At 40.6% G+C, this 19,722-nt stretch overlaps 1 protein-coding gene across 10 annotated transcripts in view; it reads right to left on the bottom strand.

Moving 5' to 3' along the window:
• The window catches only part of PPP4R1 (protein phosphatase 4 regulatory subunit 1), a 58,324-nt gene extending 39,316 nt beyond the window's left edge, over positions 1 to 19,008 (bottom strand). For 4 of the 10 annotated variants that reach the window (XM_045574262.1, XM_045574266.1, XM_045574264.1 and 1 more), the window contains exons 1-6: positions 18,804 to 19,008; positions 17,965 to 18,009; positions 5,555 to 5,690; positions 4,592 to 4,698; positions 1,401 to 1,543; positions 762 to 908 (exon numbers count right to left, since the gene is read on the bottom strand). In XM_045574262.1, the coding sequence (XP_045430218.1) occupies positions 762 to 908; positions 1,401 to 1,543; positions 4,592 to 4,698; positions 5,555 to 5,690; positions 17,965 to 18,009; positions 18,804 to 18,993 (768 nt within the window). In that variant the 5' untranslated portion in view covers positions 18,994 to 19,008. Of the gene's footprint in view, positions 1 to 761; positions 909 to 1,400; positions 1,544 to 4,591; positions 4,699 to 5,554; positions 5,691 to 16,203; positions 16,355 to 17,964; positions 18,010 to 18,198; positions 18,379 to 18,803 lie in introns of those variants that run through there. The other 6 variants (XM_036419292.2, XM_036419291.2, XM_045574263.1 and 3 more) reach the window with 6 other exon arrangements.
• Between the last annotated feature and the right edge of the window lie 714 nt (positions 19,009 to 19,722).

The following is a 19,722-nucleotide window of genomic DNA, read 5'->3' as shown; positions in this document are numbered from 1 at the left end:
CTCATCATTTATCTATTCGTTTGTTCTATCTACTCCCAACCATGCAAATATGACAAATAAAAGGCATACAGATTGGAAAGAAAGCTCTACTCATATGTGACACGGTTGTCTGCATAGAAAATTCCACAGAATCTATAAAGAAGTCACTAGAACAAATAAACGAATTTAGAAAATTTGCAGGATACAAAAATGTCAAAATACAAAAATCAAATGCATTTCTGTTAGTTAGCAATGAACAAGTGGAAACATCAAGTAAAATTATTGCCTGACTACCCTTCCCCCAAAGACCATAGTGTCAAGGGTAGGATCCAAGTATTACTATTTTTTTCCTATTGTGCTTACACAATGCCTAGAAAAGTGTTCAACAGCAATTAAAGGGAATCAAATGTTTTTCCATTCAATACAGTTGTTTTTAACTGCATTGTTTTTTTTCCTCCCATCTTATTTTCCCATAATAATATTTCACAGTTACTTATTTTTTTGCTATATATCTTGCTTGTGAGCCCAGTGACAGAACCATTTAATTTCCAGTTGCTTGGCACAATATGGGGCCCACAAAAAATACACTTCTTTTCTTGTAAGCCTATGTCTTTTTGTAGCCAGTCATTCTATTTCAAATTCCAATTATTTGTGGCTACTTTGATACCGAATATATGTATAAACCCTATAGCACATAATGTAGCATGATATTTATTGAGCACCTTCTATTAGTCAGTCTAGGACTACTTTTTACCTAAATTAAAAAATCATATTCTACTTACAGCCACAGCTTCTGTTTTCACATCGTCATTGCTATCTGGGGCAGTTAGCTCTATGAGGACGGGGCACACTTTGGTCTCCACATCAAATCGCTCAATTAACTCTTGCTCCAACAGAGCCAGCAAAGCTGCCTGACTTGTTTTTCTTACCTAGGAAAAAATTAACAGTATACGGTAAATAAAGTACATACATGACATAGCAAAGTACATACATGATTTAACTCTATTACTTGATTTTACAATACTGAAGACTTCTCATCTCAACCAGTAAAACCATGCAAATAAAAACGTGTGGCTATTTTTTTTTTTTTTTTTAAGTATTGCAAACATAGAACCTGGTAGATTGTGTTAAAACAGAAATGGAACAAAGAAGTCATCTTGTAAAATGTCTCACAAAGAAACTTTTTGAGGAACACCTATGAGGGAGCCAAGTGACCAAAGAGGATTCAGGTAGGAGACATCGTCTATAATGGCATTAAGGAGCCCTAGATTTGCCAAATTCTCAACACAGCTTGTCTAAGACAAATGGTCTTTTGTAAAACAGAGTAACAATGTCAAATAGGAAAAAAAACATTCAAATGAATAGATCATTCTACATCATATTAGATAAATTTCCATTAAGAACATGTAAATAGCACTTACCTGGTTATTCTGATCTGCGAGATATCTAACCACAATAGGTAGTAAGTATTTGGAAAAAGCATATGGGATTGAAGGCCGGTTTTCTTGACAAAACAATGCAATATGAGGCACCTGTTCCATCAGCTCTGCTCTCACGGTTGGTTCTATTGAAATGATAAAAATGTGAGCAAACATTCCCCACAATAATAAAAGCTTTGCCTGGGCTTGAGACTATTTAGGAAAGGTTTAGACTTTTCATCCTCATTCTATAAAAGGTTTAGACTTTTCATCATCTTACAAGATGTTCTCTAACTCTGCAATCCTTTTCACAATCATATACTGACTGGTACAGGTCAACCCCATGAGTTAAAGGAGGACCTTACCCACAGCCCAAACTTGTATCTTCATAGTATGCACTTAGTATGCAATCATTTCCTACAGTGACTGAATGAGTGTATTCATCACCTACATTGTGCCATACTGTGCTAAAGATTAAATATCCAAGTCACATCAACTACAATATTGTATTATCTATAAATTCTACTATTTAAAAACCTCCTTGGGCCCTCCTAGCCAATGTGGCTCAATGGATAAAGCATCAGCCCTCAGACTGAAGGGTCCTGGGTTCGATTCCGATCAAGGGCATGTATCTCAGTTGCAGGCTGGATCCCTGGCCCAATCAATGTGTCTCTCTCACACCGATGTTTCTCCCTCTGTTTCTTCCTCTTTCTCACTCCCACTCCCTTCTACTCTCTAAATATCAATGGAAAAATAACCTCTAGTGAGGATTAACAAAAATAAATAAATAAAATAATAAATAAAAAAAACCCTCCTCGGACAAGTCACAAGAACTGGCTTCTAATTTAAGTTTAGTCAATGACTGGAGAATTTATAGTTAGACTTAACTAAGACTAAAAATGGTATGTGATATTAAAGGAGACTATTAAAAGATTTTTTTTTTTTTTACAAAACCAGTAAGTCCTGAAAAGATCCAAGTATATGGCATATTCAAATATGATAAATATGGCATTTCAAATCTCTGGGTTTCAAAAGGATGAACTATCCAATAAATAATGGTAAAAATAATAATAATAAGATTCCCATACTGCACACCTCACATTAATTCTAGGCAAATTTAAGTTCCGAAAGTTTTGTTTATTTTCAGATCAAAGCAATGAAAGACAATGTTTTTAGTGGAAAGCCCTTTCAAGGTGAACAAATCCAAAACCAACTAAACACCAGCACATTTCACTCTATAAAGGCTTCATATAGGCAACATACTGCTACATACTGAATTAAAAGGCAAAACCGTAGGAAAAATAAAGGTCATATCTAAAAATCTGTATGTGGCTTCCTCTACTTTTTAGCATATATATAACATTATATATTATAGTCATATGTAATGTAATTATGTAATTGTTTTATCTGTTAATTACATACTTTAGCAATAAAATGCTAATTTATCATTTGGGAAAAAAGGCAAAACCGCCTAGAACAAAATAATGTACAAGAAAATATTATAATTAAGTATACTCTGAATCCATTGTTCAAATGAATATAAGAAAATAAGGATTTCATAGAAGAGATGCACGTGACTGACATAGACATGATGGGATTATCAATATAAGTCATTACATCAGACCTAATTAGAACTTTGGCACCTATTACTGATATTATTAAAGTTACCTTAAGGTAAATATATATGAAAATGTCCAGAAGAGCTTTGGATTTCAACAAGCAGAAATTAACACACTTACTATATAAAATCATAAAAATATAAATGCTAAATTTAGGGGAACAAAAAAAATCAAGATAAAAATTGATAAAATAAGGCAGAACAAAGGTTTAAAGATTCTAAGATCCTTATTTGCTTAGGAAGATTGATTATATACATTAATTTTAAAGTTGTATATTTTTTAACAGTCTTTATCTTACTTAAACATCACTATCAACCCAGTCTAACAAGTTAGAAATCTTAGGATTAACTTCCTCTCTGCCTTCCCTCTCTTCAACTATCACAGCTTTAAAATCCTTCCCTAGCACTTTAATTTCTAATTACTAGTCTTCCAACTAGTCTTCCTGTCACCCATCTTTTTCAAGTCAATCCATATTGCTACATTATGTTCTAAATCACAAAAATGCACTCTCTAGCAGGGCACAATATAATCCCTTACTATCTATTCTTCAACTACCTTATTATAGAGCAGTCTCGTTTTTATAAACTGTAGACTCAGCAACTCACTGTTGATCAAATGGACCAACATCTTGAAGTCAAGTGAGCCTATCTTTTCTTCTCCTGAGTGTTGCTTTTCCTCTCTGTACGAAATCCAACCCAAATGTCCCTTTCTTTCCTGAAGCCAGCCCCAATCCTCTCCATTAAATGGATTTTTTTATATATTGGTTGCATTCATTAAATTATTAATTTGGTGACAGGAATCTTATTCATTTTAGTAATTGCTCTAATATTTAATGTAGAATCTGACATAAGAGTATGCACAGTTTTATGTTTACTGAGTGAACAAAAAGTGTAAATGTCAATAGAGATATGATAAATTCAATAACTTGAGAACATATTTTTAAAATATATAACATATATATTTATAAGAATCAACACTCTAGTTGATAACCAGGTAAAAGAAAATAAATACAAATTCCTCCTTAAAGAATACCTATGATTTCTAAAAGAAAGGAGTAATCACCTTCGACCTTTGGGTGCCTGGGTCTATGCTCCAATCAAAGAAGCCACTCCAGTCAGGGCAAGTTTACTTCTTTCTTAAGCAGACTCTCCTATTTTCGTTTTGGAGACTAACAGCTTTAGTTTTACAGTGAGTGATTAAACACTTTTGCAACTGAGAAAGCATACAGAAGTAAAGCATTTTATATATGCCTAAAAATAGTTACAACCCACTCCATCCCATCAAATAATTTATTTGAAATTATTTTAAAAAAATTTTATTAATCCTAAAATATTAACATACATGATGCAAAAACAGTGTTGAGATTTTTCTATTGAGAAATTTCCAATCTTAAACTATATGGACCTATTATCAGATGTTTGGATTTTAATAACAGGCTTTTATTTTCTTGCTACTAATAGGTTTGACAATTTACCTAGGAAAATTTTTTTTTTAATTTCTTATTACACTAAGTTTTTCATTAGTTTTAAAAACACAAATTTGGTAAATGAAAACTTTTTCTGCATAAACATATACCTGAATCGTCAGCTAATCTGCTAATTCTTTCCAAAACAGCAATACAATCTCTTTCATCATCGCAGACTTCCCTCAATGTATCCAGCAAACTCCGGGCCACCATTTGTCTACACACACACACAAAAAAAATTACATAGTGTTCAGTGTCATCAATAGTTAATATTCATAATTTCAAAAGGCAGAATCTATATAGTTTCAAAGACATTTTTTTGTTATACATTTAATAGCATATATTAAGTCACTAATTTCCTTAGTGACATATACCATCATGAATTTAATTTTAACAAGATGAAATTGAACATTTATTAAAATATTTTTCATCTTTACCTAACTGATTTTACAAATTTCTAAAGTCACTGAAAATTCCTATCAGTAATCTTAAAGTACAACAATGGGAAAATTTATTCATTCTTCAATATATAAAACATCTTTACATATTTTTACTAAATGACTTTTATACATCTATTCTCAAAAAATTTAAGCAAAAACTTTCAGATTTCCCAGAAAAGTCTGATACGGGTGGTCTTGTGACCATAGGAGAAACAATGCATTAGAAAGAGTGTTATCTTAGTCACTTGCATGTCACAATTCCCTTGAACATCACCTGGCACAAGGTAGGTATACACATACATCTGCTGAAAGAATAAGATACTCCTTAGGAATTTCTTTACATGCATATCAAAATTATGTCTAACAGCAAAAAGCAACAGTTTCTTTTATTTATTTTTCCTTTTATTTTATTTTTTGCCAAAAAGCAAAGAAAGAGTGCTGCATGATTTCTAGGATCAAGGAGCATAACAACTATAAAAGAGGCCGACGCTGTGACTACTAAGAGAACTTGGACACTAAGACAGCGCATGTTAATAACTACTTTAAACTGGACAATTTTATTTTCCCTCCTGAAATTAATGTAATAAAAACCATCCTTCCATTTCTACTTCAGTGAAAAAAACACGCACATACCTATTAAATACGTTCTCACTTGCAGCATACTTGTCCAATCTCCCCAGTGGCGTCAACATTTCATCTTGTGAGACAAAGTCCAGGGCTGAAGGTATAATAATCACATCAGACTCTGAGCTGTAGTCATCCACACCAACTATCAGAGACATCAGAAATACTCCTTATAATACTCTGAAACTAAAAAGCACCCCTTGCCTGTCTGAAGCAGCTTAAATAAAACTGCCCTTTATGAGTCTGGAGTGGTACAGAGAATCTTAGAATCAAATCAGAAGCTATCAACAACTGAAGGATGCTTCCTCAGTTTTTTTGTTTTTGTTTTAAGGTATGTTCTAAATTGCCTCTAGGAGCACAAGAGTCAAGAGGTTGCAGAAACTCAGTATAGTGTGATCACAGAACAGTGATTAGAAAAGAGTAATCACAGTCTACGGCCATACCACCCTGAACGCGCCCGATCTCCTCTGATCTCGGAAGCTAAGCAGGGTCGGGCCTGGTTAGTACTTGGATGGAAGAAAAGAGTAATCACAGAGACTTGAGAACTTACGCATTCAATTAGAACACAACTTGTCCTATATAATAATAAAAAAGTAATATGCAAATTGACTGAATGGCTGAATGACCACACTGACCACCAGGGGCAGATGCTCAAGCAGGAGCTGCCCCCTGGTGCTCAACGTGCTCCCACACGGGGAGCGGTGCTCAGCCAGAAGCTGGGCTCCTGGCTGTTGAGCGCAGCGGTGGTGGTGGTGGTGGCGGCGGCGGGAGCCTCTCCTGTCTCCACTGCAGGCCTAAGGGTGTCCAACTGATGGCTTCCAGGGGTCCTCAAACTTTTTAAAGTGGGGGCCAGATCACGGTCCCTCAGAGAGCTGGAGGGCCGGACTATATGAACTACTAATTCCTACTGTAACACCTCGGTTGCGCTCACTGCCCAAAAAACCTGGGGGGCCGGATCAGACTCCTCTGCGGGCCGCATGTGGCCCTTGGGCCGTAGTTTGAAGACGCCTGGTTAGGCCCACTCCCCATGGGCCTAAGTCAAATATCCTCCCTCCCCCCAAGTGCACGAATGTCCTGCACCGGGCTTTTAGTAAATAAAATGTCAAACATTGATAGTTAATTCTGGAATGTAGTCAGAGAAAAACAGAAGAGAAAGAAGAATTACAGCAAATTTCTCATCAGAAATAATACAAGCCAGAAGACTGAAAGAAAAAACAATGTCAACCTCCAACTTTACACACCCTGTAAACAGAAATCTTTCAAGTATCTTTGAAATTCATATTGTTCAAATGCAAAGGTGAAAAAAAGATTTTTTTCAGATATATGAAAACTGACACATTATCACCAGCAGACCTGCATTATAAGAGAAAGAAAGTACTTCAAGAAAAAAAATTATACCAGATGGAAATCTGGATTTACAACAAAGAAATGAAGAGCAACACAAATGGCAACTATATGGGTAAATACAAAGGCCTTCTTATTTAAAAAAAAATATATCTTTAAAAGATAATTAACTGTTTAAAGCAAAAAATATGTACTATAAAATATAAAGATTAAAAATGTACTTTGAGGGCCCAGACCTCAGTAGTTGAGCGTCAACCTGTGAACCAAGAGATTACTGGTTCAATTCCCAGTCAAGGCACATGCTCAGGTTTCAGGCTACAGAGCCTGTAGGGGAAGTACAAGAGGCAGCCTATCAATGATTCTCATCACTGATGTTTCTCTCTCCCTCTCCCTTCCTCTCTGAAATCAATTTTTTTTTAAAGATTCAGAAAAATGTATACATTACATTGTGTGTGTATAAATTATTATAGAGAAAATTGACAAAATGCTAACAATGGCTGAATATTTTGTGTAGGTCTGAAAGTTTTCAAAGTAACAGTTTAGTTTAAAAGAAATTATTTCATTATTTGACTGCCAGTTAGGCTTATGTCTTTATTTAATGTGGCCAGAAAAATTAAGATTCATCTCACCTAGCAAGTGTGCAGTAAGGCCTACTGTGTGCTGGACATTCTGTGATGGCTAAAGAATAAAAATGTTATAGACCTTGAACTTACCACAGTGTAGTGCAAGATCAGCAATCTGTGTTCAACAGATTAAACTGGCCCCCGTGTTTGCAAATAAAGTTTATTGGAAGACAGCTCTGCTCATTCACTTATGTATTGTCTATGTCTGCTTTTGATACCTTTGTAATTACTTGGCTATCATTTAACAGGAAAGGAGTAAAGGGAAGACTAGGTAATATAGGCATGCCATTTATACAGCTTTACTAATTTAACACTCTGAGTCTGTTCCCCATTGATATATAGGGGAAGGGACTGGACAACAAACCCATGCCCAGTGAAGTCTTAGTGACATGGAAAGGTGCTTGTCTGTCAGTCACACCTGGAAGCAAGTGAGTGGCCAGAATAAGTGAGGCCGCTGAAAGGGAATAAACTTCCAAACAAAGGAATCGGCTCTAGGCTCTCTCTTGCTGTTTGCACCAGACTCCTGCTGCAGGGGTCACACACACATTGTGTGGGCCACGGGGACTCCACACAATACACTAATGGAATTTAATTAGCCTGATGGAGAACTGAGCGGGGCTGCAACAAGGAACAGAAGCTTTGGGTACTGGCCTTACTTTTGGCTCTACTGGAACCCCAGTTGTACCTTTTTCAGGACTGGCTTAAGGGGCATGGGACTTTACAACCTGAGGAATGTAACAGGACGTCAATAAAAACCATTCATTCTCCCATGTGAATATTAGAAAATTCACTTTGTAAAGATATTGTAAGAACCCGGCTCCCATAAGCAATGGAGAAATTTGTTTCTCCAGTAACACTTTGACCTTACAATGGCAGATCTAAGTAGGTACAACAAACAGCACATGACCCACAAGCCTAAGATATTTACTATCTAGCTCTTTCAGAAATTTTCCCACCCTTGGTCTAATGATGTAGCAGAAATGCAATTAAGTCAGTGCTTAGGGACAAAACTTAACACACACACAAAAAAAAGAAAAACAAAGCTGAAGGACCGTATAGCCTTAAGCAAACAGGTATGTCAAGTTTCAATTTGTACTTTGTGAAAATATGTTTATCAGAAACTTTCCCTACAAATATAAATATTAAATGTTTAGATGGGACCAGTTTGGCTCAATGGTTAGAGCGTCAGCTTGGGGACTGAAAGGTCCTGGGTTCGATTCCGGTCAAGGGCATATACCTTGGCTGCGGGTATATCCCCAGTAGGGGGTGTGCAAGAGGCAGCTGATCGATGACTCTCTCTCATCAATGTTTCTAACCCTCTCTCTCTCTCCCTTCCTCTCTGTACAAAATCAATAAAATATATTAAAAAAAATGTTTACAAAATCCTTACAAATGATCTAATGATACTGTTGTAATTTAACCTAGTTATGAATAACTGCAAAGGAGTAAAGGGAAGGCCAAATATTATAGGGATGGAACTTGAACAATTTTGTCAAGAAGCTGCAGTTGAGATGCATGCCCACTAAAGTCTGGGTGAAACAGGGTCAGTACTTGTCTGTCAGTCATACCTAGAAATAGGTGATTGGCCAGAGTAGGCATGGCAACTGCAAGTAAGGGAAGATTTAAAGTATTTAATCTCCTAAACAAAGTTCTCGCTGTTGGCTCTCTCTTGCCCCTTCTCTCCTGGTTGCAGACTCTCATGCTCACACCCACGTGAACCCTCCATACAATTGACTAATGGACTACAACTAGACTGATGCTACACCAGACCCAGCTCCACCGTGGAGTGGAAACTCTGGACTCTGGCTTTGCTTCTAGCTCTACTGACTCCCCAGCTGCACATCTCCCAGGAACGGATTAAGGAAAATAGGACTTTGGAAACGGAGAGATGTAATTCCATCCAATAAAAATCACTCATACTCCTGTGCAAGTCTCAGAAAATTCTTTTCCTCTAGATATAAGAACCCTACTCCCACTAGCAAAGGAGAAAAATGATCCATGCAGTTCTCCAATAAAACTTTTTTTACAGAGAGGAAGAGAGAGGGATAGTCAGAAACATCGATGAGAGAGAATCATCGATCAGCTGCCTCTTGCACACCCCCTACTGGGGATGTGCCCACAACCAAGGTACATGCCCTTGACTGGAATCGAAACTGGGAACTTTTAGTCCGCAGGCTGAGCTCTATCCACTGAGCTAAACCGGTTTCAGCTCTCCAATAAAACTTTTACTAGGAAGTATGAAATTGTCCTGTAGCATGTTTAATCTCGCAATTAATTTAAGTAAGAATAATTTGCTAAAGTACACTCTGAATATTTCAAAAAACATTTCCGTAAAGTATACACATAAACAAATAAGATATCAGTGTATTTATCTGCTTTCCAATTAGCTACCAAAATCATGCTTTCTTTCTTTTTTCTTTTTTACATTGTCCATCATACTTTATTCCATTTATCTGGTAAGCATATCACTTCCTTAATTTCAAAACTAGCTACATAATGTTGTTCAATAAGAATGCATTTATATGCTTTACACTGGAATTATTCACTTGTATTTTTTCTTAAATCCAAAGTAGCACCAATAGTGATTCTAGTTTATTCTGAACTCCCTAAGACCTGAGTTCACTTGTTCTAAAGATTTTTAACTTATAAAACAAACATCACAGATGCAGAAGCAGCAATGACAAAAATCCATTAATTTCAAGAAAGCTTTCAGTAAATTCAGGGAACTTTCTCAATCTGATAAAGGGCATCTGTAAAAAAAAAATAAGTTGAATATCAAATTCAAAACTTTTGCTCTTTGAAATACACTTATGGCAAAGAAAAGACAAGTCACAGACTGGAAATTATTTGCAAATCACAAGAGGAGACTTCTACCTGGAGTATATAAAGAACTCTCAAAACTTAATAGAAAAACAATTAACCTAATAAAAAATGGTCAGATAAAGAGCTTCACAGATAAGAAAAAGCTAAAGGAGTTCAGCACTGCCAAACCAGTATTATGTGAAATGCTGAAGGGTATTCTTTAAAAAGAGGAATTTATGAACAACAAAGTGACAACAAACACATATCTATCAACAAGTGAATATAAAAATCGAGTAAATAAAAAATATGATGAACAGAATAGACTGTGAATATAATAGAATCAAGGGCATAGAAAGGGAGTGGACTGACAATTCTCGGGAGAAGAGGTATGGGGGTGCTCGAAGAGATTGGACAAAAATCAAACACCTATGGATGAGGACAATGGGGGCGGGGGTAAGGGCATGGGATGGGGTGGGAACTGGGTGGAGGGAGCTATGGAGAGAGAAAAAGAGGAACAACTGTAATAATCTGAACAATAAAGACTTAAAAAAAAAAAAAAAAAAGATAACCAGCCATTTCACTCTTAGGTATATACACACCTAAGAGAAAGAGGATATATATTCACACAAAGACTTGTAACATGAATGCTCATAGCAGCTTTACTTTTAATAGACCAAAACTACAAACAATCCAAAAGTCCATTAACATTTTAAAGACAAAAAACAACTAAGAAAAGCAACTTGCTCAAGATTACACAATGAGTAAGTCGTAAGGTTCAGAATCTGAACCCAGGTCTGAAGATTTATAAAGCCCAGTGCTCTTTCCCCCTACACAAAACTTTACTGGGATACATTTCAGAATTACAGAATGATAAATGCTCAAATATCAACCAAACTGATATCAATTAGGCCAGAAAACAAGTCTGCTCCTAAATCTAAGGGGATAAGGAGCGCAAGACTTGGCTTAGGAGAGTCAGGGGATGGCTTTGGAGAAAAGGGAATCCTTGGTGAAGGGCCAGAAAAATCTGTACAAAATAGCTTCTTATAAGTTATAGGGAATGCAGTCCTTTCAACCCCCTTAGTCAAAATTCCATAGATGTGCCACCTCACTCTTCTCCCTAAAACATTAAATTAGGTTTATTTTTCAGCTCTGGTCAGGTAGCTCAGTTGATTAGAGTCATCCTGATGCTCTAAGGTTGAGGGTTTGATTCCTGGTCAGGGCACATACAAGAATCAACCAATGGCCTGGCAGGTGTCACTCAATTGGTTCAGTGTTGTCCCATGCACCAAGAGGTCACTGGTTCAGTTCCTGGTCGGACGCATGCCCAGGTCGCAGGCTTGATCCCCAGTGGGACCAAGAAGGAAGCACCCAATTGATGATCTGTTTCTCTTCCACTGATGTTTTTTTTTTTCCCCTTTCATTGATGTTTCTCTCTCTCTATCCCCCTCTCCCTTCCTCTCTAAAAAAATCAATAAACATATTAAAAAAGACAATCAATCAGTGAATGTATGAATAAGTATAACAAATTGATGTGGTTTTTTTTTCCTCTTCTACCCTTTATCTATAAAATTAATCAATAAAAATTTTTTAAAATTAGGTTTATTTTCAGATCCAAGCTAACAGCAAAACACCCTATCTTAAGTTTAGGGACTGCCCACAACGTAGCTAATGGCAAAAATCGTTTGCCAACAAGAAGAAAAAATCCAAAACTCCAAAATATAAGACAAATGTAAAAGTGAAGTAATAATAGTTTAATAAATATAAATATTTTGTTTTGATGAGAAGATGAACTGAGATAAAAGGATCAGAAATAAAATAAACCAGTGATCAAACATTATGTAGCAGACAATGAACTTTATCTAATAGGTATTTATCCTTCATAAGCAAGAAGAATAAACAAAAACTTCTATATTTAGATGGGGTTGGATTTTTTTTGTGTGCAGTTACAATCCCAGGCACCAACATGTATATTTTTACAAAGGTTTTCTCCTGCCTTTTACTTCTTTTTTTAAAAAAAAGTCTATAAGGGGAATTGTTACTCAAGGCGTCATTAACTAATTCTATACACATGTGGGTATTATTAAAACCATTTTAAGCAATCTTTTCTAGGATATCAAGTATATTCAATCTAAATAAAGACTTCTCCTGTCCAGTCTTGTTGGTAGCAATTAAAACATGCTACCAAGTCCCATGACTCACTTTTCCAAATCTCCATTTAACAACATTTATAAATATCATGACTTCCAAGGGCACCTTCCTAGGATTTTTCACTGATTCCCTGGCTCCAGCACTTCCCCAGGTGGCAAGGATTTAAGGAAGTTCATCAAAACTAGTTTTAGGTTTTTAAAAGTAGTTACAGTGCAGAATAGGCAGTTACCCCCAATTAGTTGTGATCCATGTAAAAGGATTCCAAAGCTTAAAGAAATATGGAAAATTCTGTGGTATGGCATAATCCATAATATAGCTCCCAAAGCTCTTTAATATCATGCTAGTTATAGCTGAAAGAAAAGTTAACATAAAAATGAAATAAGCTATATTACATCAAACTTCCATTCTAATTATCTCTAAATTAAACCACATGCAGCATACTAGATTACTCCTCAAGGATATTTTAGCCATGAATCAAACAAACTGCCTATGTAGGAAACTTGGGCTGCTTGGTGTTATAAACTGGACAATTTAAGAAGAGACAATATTTAAAATACAGTATTTTAGAATCAGGAGGCCTAACTTAAAATTCTGGTTGGTGCTTAGGAATTTTCCCAGAGGAAATAGTTTACTTATTTTCTTTTGCATATCAGTTTATTTACTTATTTAATTAATATCAGGATAGCACAGCCTATACATCACAGGGCTGCTATGAATAGTCTGTTTATGAAAGCTGCTAGAAACTATTAAGTGTTATATCATTCTTTTAAAATATTCTTCAATGTATTCTTTTCTTAAAAATGTAAATTTTAATCAAACTCCTTTAATGAAATTTTTACAAGCATTAACTTATTAAATCTTACTGTATCTCTTTTTAAAATTTCTATTTTTGATTTGATTTGTGAGAGAAAGGGAAAAAAGGGGGGGGGGAACCCCCACTGATTTGTTGTTCCACTTATTTATGCCTTCTTTGGTTGATTCTTTTATGTGCCCTGACCAGGGATCAAACCAGCATGGGAAGATGCTCTGATGAACTGAGCAACCTGGCCAGGGCAAATCTTACTATATGTTAAGCCTATCTTACCTCTTTTAGAAATCTAGCAACTATTGGAAAACTGTTTGCAGCTCTATTTTCCCTTCCTCTCTCTAAAAATCAATAATCTATCCTTTAAAAAGAAACTTAAAATATCTTTCTCTGAAAGTCTGTTATTTCCAATTGCCTCCCATTCATTATTCAAGAAACAAAAAGGGTTCACCCAACTCTGAAGTAACCTATTCAAATAGAATCACTGGCTTGCTTTCACTTTGAAATTCAAAGTATGTTTTATGTGCAATACAAAAAGTATTACTTTTAAACTAAAACATACTTTTATTGCATTATTTTCCTAAAGCTTTATTTACTTACCATTATGATATTTTTATATGTACATACAGGGTGGGGCAAAAATAGGTTTCAAGTTGTTCATATGGACAATACAATAAATTATAATTATACAAATATAAACTCTGGATTTCATGTACTCACAATTATAATCCTATTTTTGTCCCACCCTGTACAATGCACCATTTTTTGCATACTAGAACTTTGTTTCTTTTTCTCCCTTGGGGTATCAGTCAAGGCAGTCTTGGACTAACCCTTTTACACATTCAACTCTTCTACTGACTCTATACATAGACTTTAGGGTTTAAAATTAAACAAATCAAAACAAAAGACCTGAGACTCTTACCAAGGTCTGGCAATTCACCCCTTCTCAAGTTACAGACCCTACTTAGGTCCTCTCCTAGTCTCCACAGCTGCAGATTACCAGTTCAATAGTACTTATCCTCTCTTCTGCCTTAATCTAGGGCCCAAGGGTCCTCAAACTTTTTAAAGTGGGGGCCAGATCACGGTCCCTCAAAGAGCTGGAGGGCCGGACTATATGAACTACTAATTCCTACTGTAACACCTCGGCTGCGCTCACTGCCCAAAAAACCTGGCGGGCCGGATCAGACTCCTCTGCGGGCCGCATGTGGCCCGCGGGCCGTAGTTTGAAGACGCCTGATCTAGGTGGTTCTGCATTTAGAAAAAACAATCAGGGATTGTAGAGCTTGGCTAGAAAATAATTTCCTCCCATCTTCAAGGCCAACTCAGACCTAGCTTGGATGAAGTGGCAGGACCTGGTGCACAACTACGCTGGAGGCTGGCCTCCATACCAGTCTTGCCTGAGAAAGTGGGCTCATAACACAGGGCCTAGTTGTAAGGAGAGCCAAGCTCCATTCTTGCTGACATCTCTGGTTCTCTACCTTCTCCAGATTCTCCAGGAAGTGATAAGCTTTTCATTACCTTATCAAACATCTTGCCCTTGATTTAGGCACCATGGGCAAATTTCTCTCGTTCTTTCTCCCCTCACAATAGAAGGCAATGGTTCTTCAACTGGCCACGTGGTCAAAGATCCCTTGTTTCTGAATATTCTGGGTAAAGGTATTGTCAGGGTAGGGAGTTCTCCCTGGCATAAGATTATTTTGAGCTGCAAACAATTAAAGCCCAACTAACTCAGGAAGTAGTTTTTTGTGTGTGTTTGTTTTATAACCTCCCCCTTTTCTTCTCAAAGGGATTCAGATGGAAAAACCTGCTTAAGAAAGGGAACTTTAGGATTACCACTGTCGCATATTCACTTGTGCACACATAAATTAAGTGTGGTTGACAGAAAGGATCCATGAAAAAATCCGTTCCCTAGATTTCCCTCTGTCCTGTTTCTGAGCAGCATAACAAGAATGTATTTGCTACTTTCTCAGCTACCTAGGAGTTGCCCTTACCCCTTTCACCTTTGTCCAAAATGACATCTATACCCCATTTCACCTCATTGTCTTTGGAATTTTTATGCCTATGAAAAAAATGCACATGTAAAAATTTGATTTTCTCCTGTTGATCGACTAGCCAGAAGAACTAAAGGAGTAAGGGAAAGTTTCCCGGGCCATGAGAGTATCACCTATAAAAACTAACAACTGAGAAAAAGAAACAATTATTCTAATAAAGTCTCCAATACAATTATACATATGCAAATAAACTATTTGTGCCGTCAAATGTCTAGCATTTTATCCTAAATTAAAACACACTGGGAACTAAACAGAACCTTTAAAAAGTCAACTGTAAGCATTAAAAGCATTTATAAATATATATTAATCCTACAGTGTAATACTCAACATCAGTATTTTCTTTTCTGCTCTCTTTTAAGCTTCCTTATACTTTATTCATAATAAACATACAGCAGTCACTATTTACCAGATACTAACATTATTATTATTATTATTATTATTATTATTATTATTATTTAGAGAAAGAGAGGGGAAGGGAGAAACATCAAGCATCAATGTGAAAGAAAAACATGGATTAACTGCCTCCCATTTGGAGATCGAAGCTGAAACCTGAATATGTGCCCTGACTGGGAATTGAACCCACAACCTTTCAGTACACGGGACAACACTCCAACCATCTGAGCCACTGGGCCAGGGCTACCAGGAACTATTCTAAGTGCTTTACATGCATTAATTTACAAAAGGCACTGAACAACTCAAAAAGGTATGTAATACTTATAGGCTGTTTACAAATATCAATAACAAGCCCTAGGCGTAGACAGGCTGCGTTACAGGAGTCTGTCCAAAAGGACAATGCCAAGATTGGAACAACACAGGCTGGCTCTAGCATCTTGTCTATTAACTGCTGTGCTATGATGCCTCTGCTGCCTTCACTATCACATTCACATTAAAACTGCTTATAAACCACTAGAGGGCAATGGATTGTGACCATCCTTTGCACAGCTATGTCCTCAGGACGGAGCAGCAGTCTTGAGGCTCATGAATAAATCATTGTTGAGTTCTTCACAGGTATGCTTTCCCCTCTAGACTACGATCCCTAGGCCCTAGGGTCAGACCAGACAGTGATACTGCAGCTCATCCTGTAAGAGTGCATGGCACATAAATGAAAATAAATTGATGGCAGAAGTTCTTGCTCCAGACATTCCCAAATACCTGCTGAATGAATAGATAGATCTTCTATTTACAAAGTCTTGAAGCAGAAGAAAAGAATGAGAAGCCCCTGCGTAGAGACAACAACCAGAAGCACCTCTCTAGACCCAACTTGGCAAGAAACCATCAGCTGCCTTAAATAACATTTTAAACTCACTCTTAGGCAGATTAGTGGACTAAGGTAAAACATTAAATGCAATATGAAAACAGTTTACTATATGAGGACTGCTCCCCTTTAAGAGCTTTGTACTTAAGAAAAAAATTTTTAAAAAAGACCAAACACAAATCCATACTTAGCAAAGGTAAGTTTGAATATGGTACAGTTACTTTACCAATAATCACTCTTTTTATGGAATCCTTCTACAATAAATAGTGAATTCCCCTTAACTCACTCAAAAAACAAAAACAAAAACCCAGGAATTTAAGAATTAAGCTTAATTTGGGCAAGGAAAACCAATAACAGACAATACTAAGGATTAATTCCACAGTATTTTTTTTAAAAAGAGCAATTTCAATCTGTAGCCACCTCTGAATTACTTAGATAGGCATTAATCAAAGGAAATCTCAGCATCTGGCGGGCTCTCCTCTCCAGGCATCAGAAATCCTACCACGGTAATCATTTCAACTAGGAACACATTCCAAAAAAATCACCTTCGGATGCTAGAAGGGCCCATAGGACATGAACAGTTCCTTTCTGACACTATTCTGGAAACAATGTAAAAGTTGTTTGTTTGTTTTTTCCTTTTCTTAAACAAAAAAAATCAACCGATTCTTTTAAAACTTCAAATCTCAAAGAAAAGCTGGAACCCTAATATTGAAGGCGGTCTGGGTACCCTTGCATGGAAGAAATTCACCCTCAGACTATCCTGCCTGCTGAGGCCACACGACCTTCCAACCGTCCCTCATCCTCATACGGGGACCCGGGGCGGGGCGGGCACCGAGGAGCCCAAGTGCAACCACAGGTAAAAGCCCCCCCAAACCACCCGCCAGGGGGGCTGCCCGAGCGGGACCGGCTGCCCGCCCTGAACCCCGCGAGCAACTGGAAGGAAAAAAAACACCTCCTCCATCAGCGCCTCTTCCTTCCTCCGGAGGGCCGCGGGGAGGGGCGCCCCCGGAAGGCACCCTGGGAACAACGCACACCCCGAATAAATCCCTATTTCAAATTTCTGCGGCTAGTTTCTCCTCCCAAAGCGGACCGCCGGGCGTGCCCGAGCCCCCGGGAGACCGAGCGGGGCGGGCGCCGGGGCAGAGCCCGAGCCGAAGCGCTCCCCGGGGCACCTCTCCCCCCGTCCCGGCGGCCCAGGGGCGCCCCGGGTCCTCCAGGAAGCGCAAGGCCTCCCCCAAAACCGCGACCCCGGCCGGCCCAGGGCCACGCCTCGCCTCGCCCGTCCCCCCCGCCGCTGGGCCGGGCAGGGCCCAGGCCGCCGCCCGCCCGCCCTTCCTCCCGGCCGCTCCCCGCGGGCCGCCCGCGACTGCGATCCGGGCGGGCGCACTCACATCCGTCCGCGTCCTCCTGCAGGTCCTCCTGGAGCAGCGAGAGGTCTGCGCCGGGGAGAGAAGAAAGGCCCGGTTAGCGCCCCGCCGGCCCCGGCGCGCCTCCCGGCCGCCCGCCCCCCGGCCCCGCGGCGCCTGCCCGCGCCGGCCTCGGCCCCACCACATGGGGCGGCGGCGGGCGGGCGGACGCGGGGAGGCGCCGCCGCCGCGCCGCCCGGAGACCTGGGGGCCACGTACCCGCCATCTTGTGGTCGCCCCCTCCTCCTCCTCCTCCTCCTCCTCCTCCTCGGTCTCCCGGGGATCCGGGGCTACATGGAGCGGCGCGAGCCGGGGAGCCGGTGGACGCGCGCGGGAGGGGCGGCGAGGAGGAGGGCCGGGCCGGCGGCGGGGGCGCGCGCGCGGGGCGGGCCGAGGGCCCGGGCCCGGGCCGCGGGCGGAGCGGCTCCCGGACGGACGCCGGGGGTGGGCGGGCGCCGCGGGGCCTGGGCCTCGGAGCCCCGCCTCGCCCGTCCGCTCGCTCCGGGCGGCCCCGGGGCGGCCGGCGCTCCCTCCTCCCGCCTCCCTCGCTCCCGGCCCGGCCCGGCCCGGCGGCGGCGGCGGCGGCGGCGCGCGCTCACACCCTGGGCCGGAGGCGCCCTCACGCCGAGCGGCGGCCGGAGCTGCCTCGGCTGCCGCCGGGCCCGGGAGCCTGCGGCTGGGGGCCGGAGCCGGAGCCGGGCAGGCGCTCCCCCACCCCCGCCCCCCGCGGCCGACCCGCTTTATTGGGTCACCGCCTCGTCGGCCCTTCTCCGCGGGCGGCCGGGCGTTCGCGGCCCCGCGCCCCCTGCCCGGGCTGCACGTACGTCGGCGGCGGTCCGAGGCCTGGCGGAGGCCGAGGGTCCCACCCTCCGGGCGGAGGAAGCGCCGCCCCCCGCGCGCCCGGGCCGGTGGGGAGCGGCGGCGAACAAAGCCCGGGGCCCGGGCGCCCGGCCCCGGGGGGCCCGCGGCAGCCTCGGCCGGCCGCCCCGCCCGCCCCGCGCGCCGCAGGCTCATACGCAGGTGCGGGCTCAGCCGCGGACGCAGGTGATGACCCGGCCCGGCTGATGGGGAACCGACAAAGCGGAAACCCTCCAGCGAGCGGGCCTGGGTCCCGGTCTTTATCCCCCGGTTACTCAGCAGGCGGGTGGCCCATTGGTGAGAGGAAGGAGGATCGCTGCCACTGGGGATGATCGGGCAGGGAACCTAGCACGGCACTGGATTTAGGTTTGGAGGTGCTCGGTGAGCGGTAGCTAGGATTGTGGTTTGTTTTTTCCCCCCTTAAAAGTAGTAGGTGCTCACCTGAATGCTGTATCACACACATTTTATCATTTCCCCCCTTTTCACATGGGTGTGATTGATTAGCTCAAGCTCCTCCCGAGTACAGAGTGAGAGCTAAAACCTAGGCTTTCTGATTCCATTTCACACTCTCCTATTTCTACCTCCAGTTCTGCTCTAGGCCTCCAATATGGTAATCTCTTGACGTAGAGGACAAAACAAGAACTTGAATACCACTTTGGGGGTTCTGGTCTCTTGAGCAGGAGAGGGGGATTCTAAGTAGTTAATCAGCTTGTTCCTTTCTGCAGTGTGGCTTTGACCAATGAAGGATCAGCCTAAGGAATCAGATCTCCTGAAGTTCACAATTCTGTGTAATAAAATGGATTCTGTATAGCTATTCCCAAAACTTCCCTCTCAGATATGGAACACATTGTATAAGAGTAATAAAGTTCTAAGAGTAATAAAGAT

Source organism: Pipistrellus kuhlii, unplaced genomic scaffold (assembly GCF_014108245.1).
Source record: "Pipistrellus kuhlii isolate mPipKuh1 unplaced genomic scaffold, mPipKuh1.p scaffold_m20_p_6, whole genome shotgun sequence".
Lineage (NCBI taxonomy): Eukaryota > Metazoa > Chordata > Mammalia > Chiroptera > Vespertilionidae > Pipistrellus > Pipistrellus kuhlii.
This window is presented reverse-complemented; position numbering and strand designations above follow the sequence as displayed.